At 38.7% G+C, this 19,194-nt stretch overlaps 3 protein-coding genes and 1 long non-coding RNA gene across 4 annotated transcripts; 2 read left to right on the top strand and 2 right to left on the bottom strand.

Moving 5' to 3' along the window:
- Positions 1 to 24: 24 nt before the first annotated feature.
- Positions 25 to 1,857, bottom strand: LOC125590648. The gene is made up of 3 exons (XM_048764302.1): positions 1,345 to 1,857; positions 298 to 1,266; positions 25 to 222 (listed from the first exon to the last, which is right to left on the bottom strand). The coding sequence occupies exons 1-3, from the start codon at positions 1,360 to 1,362 to the stop codon at positions 25 to 27; spliced, it is 1,185 nt and encodes a 394-aa protein (XP_048620259.1). The 5' UTR covers positions 1,363 to 1,857.
- A 3,992-nt stretch (positions 1,858 to 5,849) lies between these two features.
- Positions 5,850 to 6,895, top strand: LOC125589934. Its single transcript, XM_048762640.1, has one exon. The coding sequence runs from the start codon at positions 6,375 to 6,377 to the stop codon at positions 6,579 to 6,581; it is 207 nt and encodes a 68-aa protein (XP_048618597.1). The 5' UTR covers positions 5,850 to 6,374; the 3' UTR covers positions 6,582 to 6,895.
- Positions 6,896 to 7,624: 729 nt separating this feature from the next.
- On the bottom strand, positions 7,625 to 12,911 carry LOC125589933. The gene is made up of 9 exons (XM_048762639.1): positions 11,674 to 12,911; positions 11,297 to 11,488; positions 11,069 to 11,161; positions 10,728 to 10,910; positions 10,546 to 10,648; positions 9,768 to 9,956; positions 9,141 to 9,685; positions 8,762 to 9,063; positions 7,625 to 8,652 (listed from the first exon to the last, which is right to left on the bottom strand). Exons 1-9 carry the CDS (start codon positions 11,842 to 11,844, stop codon positions 8,595 to 8,597), a joined length of 1,836 nt encoding a protein of 611 aa, XP_048618596.1. The 5' UTR covers positions 11,845 to 12,911; the 3' UTR covers positions 7,625 to 8,594.
- Positions 12,912 to 14,500: 1,589 nt separating this feature from the next.
- LOC106440093 lies at positions 14,501 to 15,261 on the top strand. The gene is made up of 2 exons (XR_001287614.3): positions 14,501 to 14,898; positions 14,987 to 15,261. It is a non-coding gene; the product is annotated as an uncharacterized LOC106440093 (long non-coding RNA).
- The last annotated feature ends 3,933 nt before the right edge of the window (positions 15,262 to 19,194 follow it).

The following is a 19,194-nucleotide window of genomic DNA, read 5'->3' as shown; positions in this document are numbered from 1 at the left end:
CCATCATAAACAACACACAAGCATCTAAAAAAACCATCTTCCCCACGCTGCTGCTTCAGCTTGTGAGGATTGAGGAACTTCCCATCGTGATGGTTGAGCTTGTGAGGATTGACCTTCTGAAGATTGAGGAACTTCCCATGGTGATGCTTGAGCTTGTGAGGATTGATTTTGTGAGGTTTGAGCTTCTGAGGATTGAGCTTGTGACTCGCCAAAGTGTAGTCCCTGCAACATATAAATGAATTGTTAGACACATTACCGAGAGCTAAAAAACAATGAGATAGAAACTAAGACCCTAACCTGATATTTCCTTGGTCTGCCTCTTGGTTTCTTAGGTGGGCTCTCAACAAAAGCCTTCCGACATGTATTCTTGTAGTGCCCTTCTTCTTTGCAATTAGAGCATGTCATTACCCTGTTCGCACGACTCAGCTTGGTAGTAGACACTGTCTCATTGGTTCCCTTCTTTCGATCATGGTTTTTAGGCCTACCAGGCTTGCCATTTCGATTAGGTGGTGGAATCACACCTAATCTATTGGTCCGAGGCCACTCTATCATCCCATTTACAGGTCTGATCCCAAAACTGTAGGTTTCACGCCACTTAGAGGTTGTGTAGAAAGGAGCAACAAATTCAGAGAGTTTTCTTCCCACGCCAAGGATGACCTTAGCAGCATGGATGCATGGAATACCATTCATTTGCCAGCTTCGACATGCACAAGTCTCATTCTCCAAATTCACCACATATGACTGGTCTCTATCTTCCACCTCAGTCTCTGGCCCAATTGCCCAACGCAGACTACATTCTTTTGACTTCTTCTCAACCCTGTCTAACTCTTTATGTGTCTTCGGGGTGAACCTAGTCTTCCTGTCCTTAGCCATCTTAGACCTATTGTAGTTCCTAGTCATACATTGGCGCCTTATCTCCTCTAACATGTCTAGCAGAGGTTTCTTCCTAGGCTCCCTGATGGTCTTGTTGAAGGACTCACACAAGTTGTTCAGATTATCATTGCAGTAGGAGCCTATCTTGAAGAAAGCTCTAGACCAAGTCTCTGGCTTTGTCTTTATCAGAGATGCATGTGCGCCAGGATCATAGTTCTTAAGCTCGTCCATGTTGTAGTTGAACATACCAGGAGTGTAGCTCCTTGCAATGAACCAGAAGAACCTCTGTAACCTTAGATCTTTTCCACCTTTCCTCCAGTTCTCGTAGATATGGCGACAACACTGTCTATGCTCAGCTTCTGGAAGGAGGGTATGAACTGCCTTCACTAATCCCTACAAGATCAGAAAAAAAAAAAAAATCAGAAACAAGAATCAAACATTCATTGAGTATCATGAAAGCAAAGTGTTTACCTTTTGTTTGTCAGACATTATAACAAAGCCGTTCCCATTTTCCAATCCCAAATCCAAGGCCAAACGCTTCACAAACCAATCCCAGTTTGTATCATTCTCTATCTCCACTACAGCCCAAGCAATAGGGACAATCCTATTGTCTCCATCTCTTCCAACCGCAGCCAACAACTGTCCCTTGATGTCCCATTTCAAAAAGGCTCCATCTAAGCCAATAACAGGCCTACAAGTCTTCTTCCATGCTTCCTTTTTGCTTGGAAACACATGTAGAGTCTGTAGAACCGCTGCTTGCTTCCAACCGTGGCTCCTGGTATGGTCTCAATTTCCATGGTTGATCCAGGATTGCTCCTCAATATCTCTGCTTGGTAATCCCAGATTTTATCAAAATGCTCCTCATGGGTCTTCCTCCTTTCTTTCATCACCTTCGTCTTGGCCTTAATGCATGAGTTTTCTAAAACTTCCATCTTATACTCCCTCAATATCTCAGCCTGTATCTCCTTTGCCGTGAGCTTAGGATTCAGCCTTAACCTCTCAGCAAATAGACTTGCAATTGCTGACCTCTTAAGTATCTTGGAATACCCTGTCCTCTCACACTTATGGTCATTGACGTATGTCTTTACCATCAACTTCTGTTTCCTCCTATCATACGAACAGTAGACCATCCAGGGACAAGGAGCCTCATCATCTCTCATCTCAGCGGCACATTTTGCACCCATCTTCAAGCTACTGGATCTGTAGTACTTGATGTTGTATCTGGTTTTCAGGGTATACCTCAGACAAGCATGTTTGAAGTCCTCAGCATCTGAAAATGTCTTGCCTAGCTGAAGGAGCTCCTCTGGATCAGTGTCTTCTCTGTAAGCTTGCGCAGGTCTCATCTCCTCTTCATTCTCATCATCTGATGACAGAGGATCAGGGATTTTATCATCATCCCATGCATCATCATCGCCTTCGTCTTCATCAACCTCACAGTCATCATTTTTTGCTTTATCACCAAAATAAAGACTCAAATCTGTACAACCAACTTCCTCAATGCCAGCAATACCGTTCTCATCTTCCCTACCATCATCACCTATATCCCCAAATTCCTCAATCTGGAGAAATTCTTCTCTGTCATCACCATCATCACCTAGACTCCTCTCCGAGTTTACCTTCTGCTTCTTCGATTGTCTAGGAGACACAGGCGACCCGCCATATGAAGTTCCCCGCCTTGTCTTCTTCGCAACTGTTGATGCCAACATCTCAGTCTCTGGCCATTCTTCTCTGTCATCACCAGAAGGAGCCACATTTACCTTCTGCTTCTTCGAAACTCTAGGAGACAGAGTTGAACCACGCCTCGTGGCCTTCACCGGAGATGGCGACCCATATGAAGTTCCCCTCCTCGTGGTCTTCTCCGGAGATGACGCAGGCGACCCATATGAAGTTCCCCGCCTTGTCTTCGACGCCTTCGACACCTCTGTAGATGCCAACATCGATATCCCTTCAACGCTTTTACGAATCCTCGATCTCTCCGGCGATGACAAACTCACAGAAGCATCGCGTTCTCCACCCTTCTTCGACTCTTGAACCGCTTCGTCACTCCCGTAATCGAAATTCCTCATCGCTCCGAAAATCATTACCTCCCTTCCATTCCTTGTGAACTTCGTCTTTACCATCTCCTCACCATTACAAGAGAAATCCCCAAATCGATTTGAGAAATTAGGGTTACGTTCAAACACGGGTTTCATTTTGTTTGATTGAAATCAAACACATCTTTTGATCAATAAAAATAAACATGTGTGATAATCTTCCGAAAAGTCCACTAGCTCAGTGGCAAAACCCCCTTAGGACCACGAGTGCACGGGTTCGAGTCCAGGCAACAACAATTTTAATTAAGCAAAACGACGTCGTCTTGAGATTTTGTGTTTAACAAAACAACTGAATGAAACGACGTAGTTTCACTACACGGCAATAATTAACGGTGAGTTAACACTGTCTTAACTGTCGGTTAACGGTGTGTTAATCTGGTTAGTCAACCGTAAGTTTGTGAATTAACTAAAAAAGTCAACAAAAGATCAGGGTTTTATTGGTCAGGTTCGAGTACAGGTTTTTTTGGCAATTCCCATAAAGTTCAGTGTTTTTTTGGCCGATTTCTCTATATTATTTGAATAATTGAAGTAAGATATTTTGTTAAGTTAATAATATATTAATATGTGTGGATGCAGTTGCAGCCAAAATGACAAAGATATTTGTTTATATGCTAAAGAGAAAATTCAGTGATGCTTTTATTATGTTCCAAAAGAAAAAGAAAAAAAAGTGATGCTTTTATTAACCAAAGGCACTTTATCACTTTACTACCGCTTCAAGCGATCGCGTAGAGTAATACGCTTTCTCGCTTTCTCACTTTCGCCAGTATTTTTTTTTTTTTTTGATCACAACTTATATTATAAAAGCTTAGAGATCAACAAAGTTTACAATCAAAGTAGAAGATCCCGGAACCATGTTCGACGGTGAGATGATAATAAAAAGCATTACAAAACATTGAAAGATAGAGCTTTCAAAGGGCGAGTCAAGCTCAGCGGTATAAAGAGTCCCATGGAGAAACTTCATCTTTTTTCTAAAACGAACTGATAGTCGAAAACGACGTTGATACACCTGTAAGCAACGGTTGGAATGATGACCGACAAGAGCTTTTGGTGAGAAGCTCCATGACCGTATAGAAAACAAAGTCCTAACTGACTTGATTTGGCATTGACTAGAATAGATGGACTATGTGAATCCAGTAATGAGTAGATGACTATATCCACGACATTGAAAATATAATGAGGCTTGACGAGAACTTCTAAAGCAACGATGAGCAATGAGTTAAGACAAGAGCTTCTAGTTCCAGCATTACCGTGAAGGAACCATGAAGGTTTGGCCGAACAAACGCCAAATTGCCAGTCGTCGGACTCAAACAAGCTTTGAATGAACGAGCTAGAGTCGGGATTTTCAGATGGGCGAGCTTCTTGTGGTGATTGTATAGGAGAGGCGCGACTACGCAGCGGAGAGCTAGTCTCACGTCCGGTAGTGACTCGTCCAGGAGGCGGTGGCGTAGCAGGTATTAGATCTGGCTGGCGATGCATATAATCGAAGAGGTGAGAACAACCAGATCCGGTGAGGCCTCCCTCGAGCTGAGAAGCTCCGGCGTTTCTAACACCAAGAGGAGACGCAACAGGGACGAGAGGAAGTGTAGAGGAAACGGCGACGGCGTGGTGAAATCCGGCCCGGAAGGGAACATGGTGAGCTGAGGAGCAGTGTGAGGAGAGTAACATCGGGAGGAGAGTAACGTCTGGTGGTTCCGGTGGTTCCGGAGGGATGACGGGAGAGAGACCTTCAAACGGAACGTTCAAACACGACGACGACAGCGGCAGATCTGGAGGGGACCGGATACATGACGGAGGAGTAGTGACCATCATAGCCATGGAGAGGAGCATGGCTGCTTCAGAGGGAGGAGGAAGGAACAGCGTGGCTGAAGCAGGGGAGATCCATCGGAAGCGCCTTGGGATGCGGGTCTGAGAGAGTTTCTCTCTTGGGCCTGTCTCGCAAATCGCCAGTATTCAATTATACAACAAAAAGATTATACATTTGGTTTCGTTTATACGGGTTATATCGCACGTGTAGATTCAGTAGGAACATGTTCGAACACAAACTGAAGTGTGTTTTGACCTCACTACGTTTAAATCTTTGTTCACCAAAACCACTCTCTACATCTTCTCTTGGTTGTTCTCAACTTCACCCGCCGCCACATATTGCTTCCCGTAACCATTATCCCATTGAGGCTAAGCCCTTCACTTTCCTGCACAATCACAAATTGTACCATATGATTCAGCTCTTAATTCATCGCACATATTCAAGATTAGGCTGCTTAAGTTTGGTACCACTGAACAACACTCATGGATCTTTTATTTATACTCCTCCTGTTCAGTAACAGCAAAGCCTCTCTATGAATCAGCAACTTCGCTATCTTCCAGCAAAGCAGCCATCAGCCACGTCAGCTCTAATATTCGGTTATCTATCAGTGAGATTAACATCTTGTCATCTGGCCATCTCAGCAAACTACAGAAACAAAAGGTCTTCAATCGAACAATCACTTAAACTGAGCCAGTTATTAGGACAAAGGTGTTCAAATGGATTGTCTGGGGTAGGTTCATCAAGAGGATGCTTTCTGTTTGTATACTAAAAGGGAAACACTTCTCCGTGCTAGATAATGCAGGGAAGAACATAAACTACTGGTAATGGACCCACTAAAGTACAGTGAATGGCGATGGGAGGACAAAACTGATGGGATTGTCAAAGATACGTATAGAGGAAACCAACCACCAGGTTTTATACCGATACGAGTGGCATTATTATTCTCTTAAACCATGTCCCCGTCTCCTATCCATGTTGGAGCCTCGAAAATTATCAAGTGCATGTAATCAAGATTGCACTTCTGCTCGGTTTCCTTTCCTTCTCTTCACCATCAGAGCTGCTCTTATTTAAAAGGTTTATCCCTCTCGCTCTTTCCTTCTCTTCTAACGCTTCTTTTCCGTCTCGTCGATGATTTTCTCCTTGACAGACAGTAACAAGTTTGCTGCATTTCTATGCCTCAATTTTTCTCATCTCTTAGCTTTCTCTGTTCTTCCACTAGTCTTCCAACTTCTTCTCTCTACCTCTCCTCTGAAAGCTCCTTCTCTAGCCTAGCTTGTCTTTTTCTACCCTGTCTCATGATATTTTGGAAAAAATCACTCAAGTAAATGACATGATATTTATTTTGTTTTGGTATAGCATTTTATTTGGAGTTGCTTGAACTCATTATTAATCAAGCAATCTATAGAGAGTTGCATTATTAACCACATAATCTTTTTTTCTATATGCTGGAGTCTTACATGATTGATTAAGTAGTAGTTTTTTCCTAGGAAATGTACAACAACTGAAACAATATTTCACAAACACAATACCCAGAAGAGAACATATCAATATGTTCAATTACAATTATAAACATTAATTAGAATGACTGAAACAACCAGAAGAAGATGAAAAAAAGTGAAAGCAAAAGAAAGGATCCGAGGCCGAAGCTGTCTGAGTCAGTGGAAGTCGCAGAGGCAGGTGATGGTATAATGAGAAGGGAAGGGATCCATGGAGAGATCCAAGAAGAAGAGAAGACATGGAGAAGCAGAAGGAGAAGTAAGAGAAGGATTCCTACAATGAATGTTCCGGCTTGTAAGATTGGTAATATGTAATCCTCTAATAGCAAGATAAGGTATGAGCCGCAGAGGAGCCATCCAAAGACTACGACGAGCACAAGTGGAAGTACTGGCGACGGCCCTTTGCTCTCCATGTTCTCTCTATCGACACTTTAGCCCTTGGCTTAAGGATCTCTCCATGCATTTCATTACTTTTATATTCGTACGTGACAATTTTTTTAATATACATGATTTGGTTGGATGCATGAGGTTAGATAACCTAATTACCGCAAATTTCTTTTTAATATTCCATTATGTTTTATTCTTATGTATGATCAACTCTTATTACTTTCTATATATTATTATGTATATTGAGTTATTCTTGGGTTCACCCCCTAGGGTGAACCTTTAGGTTCACCAACCAATAGAAAATTGTCATTTTAAATCTAGTATCTTTTAATTAAGAAAACCAAATAACTTGTCAAATTATATTATTTTTTCAAAATAAAATTTAAAAATAAATAAAAATAATATATAAAAAACGAATTCAAAAAAAAAAATGTTGTCAACAAAACACTAAACCCTAATACTAAACCCTAAACTCTAATCCTAAACCCTAAATCCTTGGGTAAACCCTAAATCTTTGGGTAAACCCCTAAACCCTTGGAAAAACACTAAACATGTTGTCAACAAAACACTAAACCCTAAACTCTAATCCTAAACCCTAAACCCTTGGGAAAACCTTAAACCCTTGGGTAAACCCTAAACTCTTGGGTAAACCCTAAACCCTTAGGTAAACCCTAAACCCTTGGAAAAACACTAAACATTTGGATAAATTTTAAATTCTAAATCTTAAACACTAAACTCTAAATCTTAAAAATAAATATTTTTTTTAAATAATCTTTTTTTAGAACTATTGTTATTTCTCTTTATTTAATTTTTTATTTTTTATTTTAAAAGCATAATATAATTTGGTAAGTTATTTTGTTTCCTTAATTAAAAGATATTAGATCTAAAATGACAACTTTCTATTGGTTGGTGAACCTTTGAACCCAAGAAAAAGTCATGTATATTCTCTTCTTTTATGAGTATTCCTATCTAGTGTGTTTTTTTGGGGACAAACCAATCTTGTTTAACTTCACTATAAATTGCAATTCAATATTTACAGTTTACAACAACTTTTAAATGCGTTTTTCTACATTGTTTGTAAAAGTTGATTAAATGATAACAAAATAACTTAAAACTCATTCATATGTTTTGTCAAATTGCTAATCACATTATCTAATAACCATTTCCTTGTTGCAACTTTTACATTCTCCTTTCTTGAATTGTTCAACTGCCCCTACGTTTGATACGAGAAGATAAACAACCATCTTTGTCTAGGAGTCGGACATTTCTTATAATTCTTTTGATTATTTGATTATTAAATTATCACTCTATATTTTGTTTAAATAAATCGAATTTTGTTTCGGACTCGGAAGAAAAAAAACCCAAGAATGAAAGTTTGTTTATCTTACTCAAAGAGAGAAGACATTCACATTTTGGTAAACTCTATTTAGCAAAATATACACAGTTTACACATTTACAAAATATACACAGTTTACACAAGGACCCATATCTTTAATAACTTTCTTTCATCGCTAAGAAGAAAAAAATGCATTTCGAAGGCATCAACAGAGTAGACTATTGATGTTGAGGCTTGAAGCTAACCCAAAAAAAAACATCTTATAAATTAGAGGCTATAATATACTCGCAAACCTCTCTAAGTATAAAGTACAAAGCTCTTCAAAAGCTTTGTCCAGAGTTTTTTTTTTTTTTTTTTTTGTAAACAAGGCTAGCTTTGTCCAGAGTTTGAGATTTGATAATAGTTACATAGATTAAAATTCTATAGAAAAAAAAGGGAAACAATAAACATAACCCAAAACAAATCAGTTCCATCTTTTTGTTTTTGTTTTTTTTTTTTTGTTTTTTGGGATACGAATAACTTAAGGAAACAAAACAAACAAGTTAGAAAGCTATACCAGTTCCTATACCGGTCTAACGAGCAAGTTTTTTGTGATCAGATCAGAGCTACAAAGGAGGGAACTCCTGATCATCCGTCAAATTGTATGATTGCCTACATGTTACCCTACACGCACATACCACAATGAATGAAATAGTCACAGTGAAACGGATTTGATGATCAAAATATTAAATACTTCAATGACGTTTTAATGGTGTCAGAGAATATGATGTACCGATCTTCCTGCATGGAGGAAGGTATAGATGTTGCGATATCACTTTGCTTGCTTCCCTCAGGATGGTCACGTACTTCAGCTGGTAGAGGCTCACATGGATGATTTATAAACCCATTGGTACCAAAGAAGCTTCCAAGTATACCAGCTTGACTAATATCACAACAGCCATTTGTTTGGTTGGGATAATGATGAAGATGATGGTGTCGTCGCTCACGGCTGTTTCCGTCACGGAAATTCATTTCTGATGGCCATTGTGCCGTGCTACCGCCGTTGTTAAGCCGTTGTCTATCCCCGTATTGGTTCTGCACCAAAAGAAATGTTAAGAAGCTTGGCCATTAAGAGGTCACAATTTTTTAATTAGAGATGTGTTAGTAAATACCATATTGGAGAAGTATGTCCCAGTTTCTTGATGCTTAGTCAATTCCTCGAGACCAGAATCAGCATTTGGAATCATCTGAGGGTTCATATGAAAGACATGAGCGCTATTATCCGGGATGAATGGCAGTGCGTGTGGAAACACTTCCCATGAATTGTTATCCGGAAGCTGAGTCCATAGTGGAGACATAGGACCGTTTTGGACATAACCAAGCTGCCAGCGTCCATATACCAAACTGTAAAACTGGCTGTCATTATCCCCTGTGAGGTCAGCCAGAACATTTGGAGTGCCGGCATGCATGTCTTCTTTAACTCTTCTAGAATCAGCAAGACATGAATTCTCGTGCAGTTTCTCCGCAACGTTTCCATTTAATACTTCACCGTTTTCGATCCGATTGAGAGAATGATGGTCACTCCTATGCTTACGTAGTAGCATGTTCGAGAAGAAGTTTCGAAGCTCAAAACTTATGTCTTCCTCTGACTGCAAGATGATTTGCCGAAGCTTACGAGCACCAAATGTGAATGCAGTTCGTATCCGATTGAAGTTAGCTGTGTAAGAGAACAATTTATCCACGAGAGCTTTATAATTTTACCAAAACAGTAAAGAAAAGAAAAGAAAAGGAGTCTCAACCTTTGTTCACGCTGCGACCAAGATTGTTATTTTCTTTAAGCGGGTCAATTATATTAAGATACTTTGATGGAAACGCACGTGGATTTGTCTCTAAACCTTGTGAAGGTACATTACAGTACATCACCAGACAGTCATTGAGAAAATCACTTGTCAGCAGTAGATCTTGCCCGCCATTTTCCGGAGTATCAACTATATAAATCAAAGAAATGCAGACACTGAGATCACAAAAGCTAGGGCCGTTTTAGCACGTGCAAGTGGAGCTGGCCTTGATTCAGGCCCGGTCTTGAGCAGATACTCAAGAAACATTGGTATGGGGCCTATAATTTTATACACTTGAAAGCTTACAATTTATACTGTTTTTTTGTAACAAATGTAAGAATGGATCCTAATCAAATTGCAACATAATAAAACCTTGAATATTTTTTTCATTAGTCTATATATAAAAAGAGTAAATAGATAATTTCTAGGATTGATAAACTTTTTCAATCTTAAAAATATTGTAAATTTACTTTTAATTTCGTAACTAAAATTTTTATTGTCATTTTGGGCCCACATTTTTGGTTTCGTATTGGACCCGAAATATCTCAGGACCGGCACTGCCTTGATTCTAAAAAAATTTCAAAACTTTTAATTTTTAATTATACTTCTAAATTTTTCAAAACAATCAAACATATATGGATGGAGCTATTAACTTTTAAAATTATATCATTACTTCTTTAAATAATTTGAGACTGGCAATTAACATCTCAAATTTACATAAGCTCGAGCCAATGCTTACCAACAATTTCTGGTGGAGAGGAACGGCAGACAGGACCGCTCAAGCTAATGCAATACTTGTCCCAGTCAAACTTGCTGAAATACTCCAAGAATTTGTATAAAACCTGCAGAAAACAAAAGCTCAATGAATCAAATACGAGACTAAACAATGATTTGTCGCTGAAGATAGCTGAACACTCTTACTGCTAGTGGACCATCCAGCGATGAGTGGAAGAGATTGAAAATATATAAGACCAAAGTCTCCAGAGCATATGTGGATATCAATCCATGAACAGCCCCGAGAATATGGCTCTCGTAGAAGCACCAAGCTTTGATGAGTATGATACTTCTCTTGAATAGATGGTCCTTTCCAATGAGGTGATCCATCTGCGTAAATCAAATCGTCAACATCATCAATCTTTGTCATCCTTCAAAAATTGCTAATACGAACATTGTTCTAGGCAAATGCCTTTCAAACATGTTACTACAAGGTTCTGCACCAGAAGTATGATCACAACATAATGATACCGAAGAGGACAGATTACCTTCTCGAGAAAGCATAGAGTAGAAATCCCACCGAGCTGATTAAAAGAGATATCAACCACAAGGTTCTGCACCAGACATGTCACAAGCTTAACCTGCAGCAAGTAGATAACGAACAACAACAAAAAAAAAAAGAACACATGATCAGCATTCATAAACACCCACATACTCAACGGCCGAGGCTAGTTTTCAAAGTATAAAATAGCATAAGATATTTTACATAAACAAACCTCAGCACGTATCAACTTCACATCCTTAATTATAAACCGGGCATCCACATTATGTTTCTCCCTCTCATTCTCAAGCACAGCCAAAACTTTATGGGCCAGTTCATCATCGTTCCACGGTCCACCAAAAGCTGTGAGATCAATGTCTCCATCAGGAAGATACGTTTTCAATGGGACTGATCCAAAAGCATGTACCTGACAATACACATAAGAATAACAAGACAGAGCATAACATGAATATTTTGCTATAACACTGCACCCTGATTAAAACATAGTCGATTTCAATTATTAAACGCACGTGACTTCAAGATGTTAATGCAGACAGAAGCCAAATGTAATAACAACATTAACAGAGAATGTTTTTAAACAAAGGAATGAACCTCGCATCCTAGTGTCATTTTGATTAGTCTTTGCATATAATCAGTCACATCTCTTCTTCGATCCTCGGACGCAAGTGTTGGATGAACCTGCTCTATAATCTCACGGGTGACTTCCTCCATTCTGTTCCAGAACTCAGGCTTATTAGTCAGAGACAGAGGCGGCGCAGCCATGGAAGAGGACAGAATAACGATTGATACGAGAGCAACCGATTGATCAAAACACGAAAGGAATCAGTTCGTTGTAAGCTACGCCTTTGAATTTGAATTCGGCGATGGCCAAAACAAAACAAGCGAGTACAAACGATATCAGAGCAAAAGGAAGAGGATGTGATTGGTTTCGAAGTGATTAATGTTCAAAGGTTCGGTTCTGTTGTGTATTAATGTTCTTTCTCTCTCCTTTTTTTTTAATTTGACTGCAATCAATAAAGTTTCTTCCAGACCCCTTTGTGACTGATGACGATGAGCTTTTCTTATTCTTAGCGAATGCAGTATTTGGAAAGGGAGACCAGCATTAACTAGATTTGGATTCTAGACACCATTTTGGAGTTTGGTTATTGATTCGTCAGTTATACATTATTATGTCTTTTTGATTTAGTCTGAGTTTGGTCAATTTTTAAGAGATTTAGTTCGATGTTTGTCTTTCTATTGGTAAAGAAAGTCAAATTTTGAGTCCGAATTATGATTTTTTGGGTATTTTGGATGCTTGCTTAGATTGTGAGGGGATTAGTTTTTTTTTTTTGGTTTATAACTTAGCATATTAAATTAAATTTGGTTAGTATAACACTTTTTCAGATAACCGTTATCGTTAGTTAATACTTTATATTGTACCCGCGTCTTTTATTGAAGAAGTCAGTATAAACATCTTTTATAAAATTAAAATTAATTAAAATTTTAAAATTGATATTTTTTAAATAACTGTTACTGTTAGTTAATACATTATATTGTAACCGCGTTTTATCGAAGAAGTTGGTATACACATTTTATCTTCACAAAATAAAATTAAAAAAAAAACTAAAATTTTCGGATCGTGGTTTTCAAATAACCGTTATTGTTAGTTAATCCTTTATATTGTATCCGGGCTTTTATTGAAAAAGTCGGTATAAATATTTAATCTTCAGAAAACTAAAAATAGACTAAATCCTAAAACGGATCTCTAATATTGCACAAAAAAAAAATATATACGAATCAATTTTCTGGATCCTTGATATTTTTTTTAAAAAAATATGGACAACTTATCTAAAATCTAATCATAAATATCCATTTTTCTCAAACTAGACATACTGAGTGCAAATACTCAATTTAAAAAGGTTCATGCAACATCTACCAGCACCAAATACATGGCCGGTCCTGGGCAAAGCCTAACGAAACATTGGCCTTAGGCCCCCAAAAATTTTGGAAAAAATTACATAGAAAAAAATCCTCAAAATATTTTTTTCAGGCCCCCAAATTTACCAAAAAAAATTTTTAGCTGGAATTTTTTTAAAACCGCTTAAAACTCCTTAAATCTCAGGGCCGGCCCTGACCAAATATATGGTATCCTATGTTATTTTTAAAGACACATTCTTAATTCACTAATTGGCTAATATCAATCTACGAAGCACCGATATGGCATATCAGGATTAGGGAGGCACATGAGGTTCTATCATGTAGCTTTGATGCAATGTTTTCCACCTTTTCCTTGCATATATTTTAGTTAGTGGTTTGCCAAATTTTCGTCTATGAAAATATTAGTTGGAAAACATATAACTGAAAAAAAAAATTTAGCCCATTAATTATTAGCTTTTAGAAAAATATGTACACATGGAGCTGACCTATGACCTTAAATATGCACACAAAGACAATAGCCCTGTTCCTTCCTCAAACGCCAAGCGGGCAGCGACAATAAATAACAAGCATGAGAGAGAAATAGTGATGCATCGTTATTATACGATTGTCGCTGGTAACTGCCGCCGGTGGCCTTTTTACCATTTCTATAGCCGCCGTAAATTTTAGCTGCTCACGCACATGTATTACGTGCCGCTAGCGTTCAATTTTTGCATCTTCAAATTCATAATTTTGCCTTAGAAGCTGACCTGTCACATAAGATCCCTTTATATTTTTTGATTGTTTGTTATTGACGCTGAGTTCAGTAAACGAACATGGCTAATAATCAACAGAACGGTAAATATTTTTCTACTAAGTATTGGCTCCTTAAAATATTAAAGTTATGTTGTGCTACAAGCACATGCTTGATTAAGCTTACATTGGTATTTTTTACTTTACATTTATAAATCATCTGCATATATATATATTTTTAGATAGGGAAACTTATGTCTTATATTTCAAAAAAAAAAATCATATTTGATATAAAAATTTATTCGAAAAAAATCCATAATACATAAAATCTAAACTAGCCAACTTGAAGGTGACCCAAACTAATTCAAAATCTTTGATAATGTTATCAATTAAAATCTTTTCTAGATCGTTTCAATTTCGGAGTTAGTAAGTTTTCCAGTTGGATCTTTATCCCCATTTTCAATATCTATTTATGTTTGTTGTTTTTTTCAAAGTTTCAAAATCAAAATCAAAATCAAAATAAATAATAAAGTTTATGGTTTATTCCGCCATCATATCCAATGAATGAGTAAGATTTTTTTCCCTAGAATCATATATATTAGCGGATTTTGATGTTCTCATCACTTCTTAATTAATCATTAGGTTTGAATTCTACCATGAAACTGTGAATTTCATTTTTAAGTCTTTTCTCAGTTTTAAATTTAGTCGTCTCTTCAGTAACAAAAAAAAAAAATAGTTGTTTCAAGACTATTAACTTTTTTTTTTTTTTTTGGGAACAATGAATCTGCAAAAGCAGAGTAATGATCAAATACTGAATCAACAAGTTGGGTTGGGCTAAAGTTTTGGCCCAATAAGAGTGCTCTGTCGGTTGCTCATCATCGCCACCGTCTAAGTTCCTCCGTTTCCAGGCGAAAATGTCACGGAAGAAGCAAGTTATGGCGGCGGGAATGGTTGCCGTGGTGGCAGGATCGCATCCGTGGAACTCATTGATCCAAGCTCTACTTCTGCTATCACTATCGTTTCCGGCGGCGCTTACAGACCAGGAGATATCGTCGCGATGAGCAAGATGAGGCAGCATATTAGCTGAGCTGAGCTGAGCTTACTATCTAATTTGAAGGCTCTCTTGTAGTTCGAGAACGACTTGGGATGATCTTCGCTGTTAATCGCGAGGTACTGCGTATATGATTAGGTTCTTGGTGTTTACGGATTATAATACCTTTTTCTGGAAATTAAATTGATATCGTGTTAATTTTTGTAGGTGTTATGATTGATCCCCATAGCGAAACCTATATGGCCTACACTGGAGCAGATCCTTATTAAGATGTGAGATTACTGCTCAGATTATAATCTTGTAGGGTGCTTTGAGTTCTGTGGCCATGTTAGTGGATAGTATCTAGCAATTTCTTGTTGTTGTTGCTCAAGTAGCGCTAATGATGAAGACACAGTGATGATTCTGTCTCAGACTGTTTTTGCAGATTGTGTTCTTATTATCTATTTTCTGCTGTTGAATGTGGAGTACGATGTTGCTTTGTCCACAGCTTCTTCTTGTTTGTACATTAGTCATGTGCTGAGTTGGTGTCTGATGTGTGGCTATGATTTTGTTTTTTTTTTTAATTGCTTTTTGCTGCTGTGCTGAATATGGAGAGTACTATGTTGATTTGGGTTTCAGCTTCTCCTTGTTTGTAGATTAGTCATGTACTCATGTGCTGATTTCATGTCGGATGTGTGGTTATGGTATGACTTTTACATGCAGAAAATTCCAAGTTGGAAGTGAATAATTTCTTACTTGGCTTTTGGTGATAAATCGCAAGAGCTTAGAAGTTCCAGTGATTGGTGTCAATTTGGTATGTTTAGCATTGAGTCATTTATTAACTTTGGCTGATTAGTAAATTTGGCATCGGTTTCTAGTCATTTATAAGCTTTGCCTGATTAATGAAGTTTATGTGTTTAGCATTGGTTTGAGTCATTTCGGTGTGGCTTGATTTTTTTTTCGTTTGCACGGAGATACTATGGAGGTGTTAGAAATATGAGAGAAGTGTTGTTGTGAAAGTTGTGTCTTTCTCATTAGCTCTCACTATCAATATATAGTGGAGGTTCCAAGGGTTTACAACAAAGGAGAGTATCTACACATTTATTACATATTGACCACAAATATCTAGACTTGGTCAAAGCTCATAAATGCTCCGGTTGAATGAGTCTTCATCTTGACTAGTCTTGGACGGATGAGACAAACCGGAGACGGGTGTAGACGGACCGGATAGTCGGGTCAGATGTAAACCTCTCTGATGGTTAATGGCAATCCACATATCCATATCATGGATTTATAACACTCCCCCTTGGATGCCATAACCATATCGGGCTTGTAATGTGCTAACGTTGCCTCATTAAAACCTCTCCCGGAAAACCCAAAACCCAATGTGGTAAAAAGGGAAACCAAGGACAGGAAAAAGAGTACAACACACATTACTCCCCCTGATTTGGACATCACTGAAGGTCCTTGAGTCTTCGCATGCCAATCTGCTGCGTAAGCTTCCTGAATGTGCTGGTGGGAAGTGACTTGGTGAAGAGGTCGGCTGAGTTCTCACTTGACCGGATTTGAGTGACGCTGACCTCCTTGGCTTTCTGCAACTCATGTGTGAAGAAGAACTTGGGTAGTATATGTTTGGTTCGGTCACCTTTGATATACCCATCTTTGAGTTGAGCAATGCAGGCTGCATTATCCTCATATATGATGGTCGGACCATTGTCCTCGACCATTCCACTATCTGATCGGATGTGTTGAGTCATAGACCTCAACCATACACACTCACGACTTGCCTCATGCATGGCTAAGATTTCTGAGTGATTTGATGATGTGGCTGCTATAGTTTGTTTCATGGAACGCCATGATATTGCAGTACCACCATGAGTGAACACATATCCGGTTTGGGACCGAGCATGGTGTGGATCAGATAAGTAGCCTGCATCAGCAAAGCCTACTAAACCATCTTTGGTTTCATTGGTATAAAATAGACCCAAATCCTTAGTTCCTTGAAGGTAACGTAGGATATGTTTAATTCCATTCCAGTGCCTTTGGGTCGGACATGAACTAAAACGGGCTAGGAGACTCACGGCAAAACATATATCTGGTCTAGTGTGGCTAGCCAAATACAGTAACGCTCCTATGGCACTGAGGTAAGGCACTTCTGGACCCAGGACATTCTCATTCTCGTCCTTAGGACGAAATGGGTCAGTGTCCACTCCAAGGGACCTCACGACCATTGGGCTGGTCAATGGGTGAGCCTGGTCCATGTTAAATCTCTTGAGTACTTTTCTGTATATGCCTTTTGATGCACAAGGATTCCTCCTTTTATGTACTCAAGTTGTAACCCCAAACAGACTTTAGTTTTACCTAGGTCTTTCATTTCAAACTCTTTCTTGAGATATTCAACTGTTTGGGCGATTTCCCCAGGGGTTCCAATGATGTTCAAATCATCAACATACACTGCTATGATAACAAATCCTTTGTTTGCAAACTTCTTTATAAAGATACATGGACTGATAGGGTCGTTCTTATAGCCAACTTTGGCAAGGTATTCGCTTAAGCGATTATACCACATTCGACCACTTTGCTTAAGTCCATATAAGGATTTGTTCAGCCTTATGCAGTGTTCTTCTCGAGAACCTTTATTAGCTTTGAGCTCAACACCCTCTGGTAATCTCATATATATTTCGTTATCCAGTGGACCATAAAGGTATGCGGTTACAACATCCATTAACCGCATATCCAAATTTTCTTTGATGGCCAGACTTATTAAAAATCGAAATGTAGTTGCATCCACCACAGGGGAGTATGTCTCCTCATAATCGATGCCTGGTATTTGTGAGAATCCTTGTGCAACAAGCCGTGCTTTGTATCTTACAATTTCACCATGTTCATTTCTTTTCCTCACAAATACCCACTTATATCCCACTGGTTTAACATTATAAGGTGTCCGGATAATCGATCCAAAGACATTCCTTTTCTTAAAAGATTCTAACTCCACGTTTATGGCTTCTTTCCATTTGAGCCAATCTGATCTTTGAGTGCACTCTAGTATAGACGTGGGTTCATGATCCTCATCTAAGTCCATAACATCAAGGGCTACTTGGTATGCAAATATATCATTGATGTCGACATCATTCCGGTTCCATCTTGTCCCAGACATTAAATAATTAATTGAGATCTCATCATTAGCACCTTCAGTACCATGAGGCTCGGCGTCCCGAGTCTCATTGGTTGGTACCTTAGGCATGGCCATTTCGGCCTTGTCTGGACAATCTATGACCTCGGTTTCTTTTGCACCTTTCTTTAGTTTCCGAGGTCTTTTATCTTTGGAACCAATTGGTCTACCACGCTTAAGACGTGCTTTAGACTCTGTAGCCACTTGATTGTGTCCATCTTGGACATCAATACTTATTGGTGCATTACAAGCTGGTATATAGGACTTAGTCACTCTTTTCGGGTCAGCAAAGGAATCAGGCAATTGATTAGCTAGCTTTTGCATATGAATTATTTTCTGGACCTCTAAATCACATGATTGAGTCCGAGGATCTTGCCATGATAAGGATGTTTGATTCCATACAATTTCTTTGCCCAGCTTGTTATTTTCTCCCCCTAATGTTGGGTACTCTGATTCATCAAAATGACAATCAGCATATCTGGCCTTAAATAAATCTCCAGTAGTAGGCTCAAGATATTTAATAATGGTTGGAGAATCAAAACCAACATATATTCCCATCCTCCTTTGAGGTCCCATTTTTGTTCTCTGTGGTGGTGCAATAGGGACGTACACAGAACATCCAAATATTTTGATATGGGATACGTCTGGCTCATGACCCGAGAGTAATTGGGATGGAGAATATTTATGTTCACTGGATGGCCTTATGCGTATTAATTCAGCAGCATGTAATACCGCATGTCCCCAAGCTGATACTGGTAGCTTCGACCTCATGAGTAATGGTCGAGCAATCAACTGGATTCTTTTAATGAAGGATTCGGCCAATCCATTCTGTGTATGTACATGTGCCACGGAGTGTTCCACACTTACCCCCATGGACATACAGTAATCATTAAAAGCTTGGGAACTGAATTCACTTGCATTGTCAAGACGTATAGTCTTTAGTGGAAAATCTGGAAAATGGGCTCGCAGTCTTATGATCTGTGCCAATAGTCTTGCCAATGCTAAGTTTCTAGATGATAATAGACAAACATGCGACCATCTGGTCGATGCGTCAATGAGGACCATAAAATATCGAAATGTCCCACAAGGTGGGTGTATTGGTCCACATATATCACCATGTATTCTTTCCAGAAAGTTTAATGTTTCCTTACTCACCTTTCCAGGTGATGGCCTTATTATTAATTTTCCTTGTGAGCATGGAATACATGTAATGCTCATAGGGATAGTTATCCTATCTTTCAAGGAATGGCCAGTTGAGCTCGAG

Source organism: Brassica napus, chromosome C7 (assembly GCF_020379485.1).
Source record: "Brassica napus cultivar Da-Ae chromosome C7, Da-Ae, whole genome shotgun sequence".
Lineage (NCBI taxonomy): Eukaryota > Viridiplantae > Streptophyta > Magnoliopsida > Brassicales > Brassicaceae > Brassica > Brassica napus.
The sequence above is the reverse complement of the archived record's forward strand: the minus strand, read 5'-3'. Positions and strand labels throughout refer to the sequence as shown.

Coding starts and splice junctions, on each gene's coding strand:
- LOC125589933 (XM_048762639.1), bottom strand. CDS start 11,844: ATGGCTGCGCCGCCTCTGTCTCTGACTAATAAGCCTGAGTTCTGGAAC. Junction 11,489..11,673: donor AAATGACACTAGGATGCGAG/GTTCATTCCTTT, acceptor GTGTATTGTCAG/GTACATGCTTTTGGATCAGT. Junction 10,649..10,727: donor CGCTGGATGGTCCACTAGCA/GTAAGAGTGTTC, acceptor TGTTTTCTGCAG/GTTTTATACAAATTCTTGGA.
- LOC125589934 (XM_048762640.1), top strand. CDS start 6,375: ATGAAAAAAAGTGAAAGCAAAAGAAAGGATCCGAGGCCGAAGCTGTCT.
- LOC125590648 (XM_048764302.1), bottom strand. Junction 223..297: donor GCAGACCAAGGAAATATCAG/GTTAGGGTCTTA, acceptor TATATGTTGCAG/GGACTACACTTTGGCGAGTC.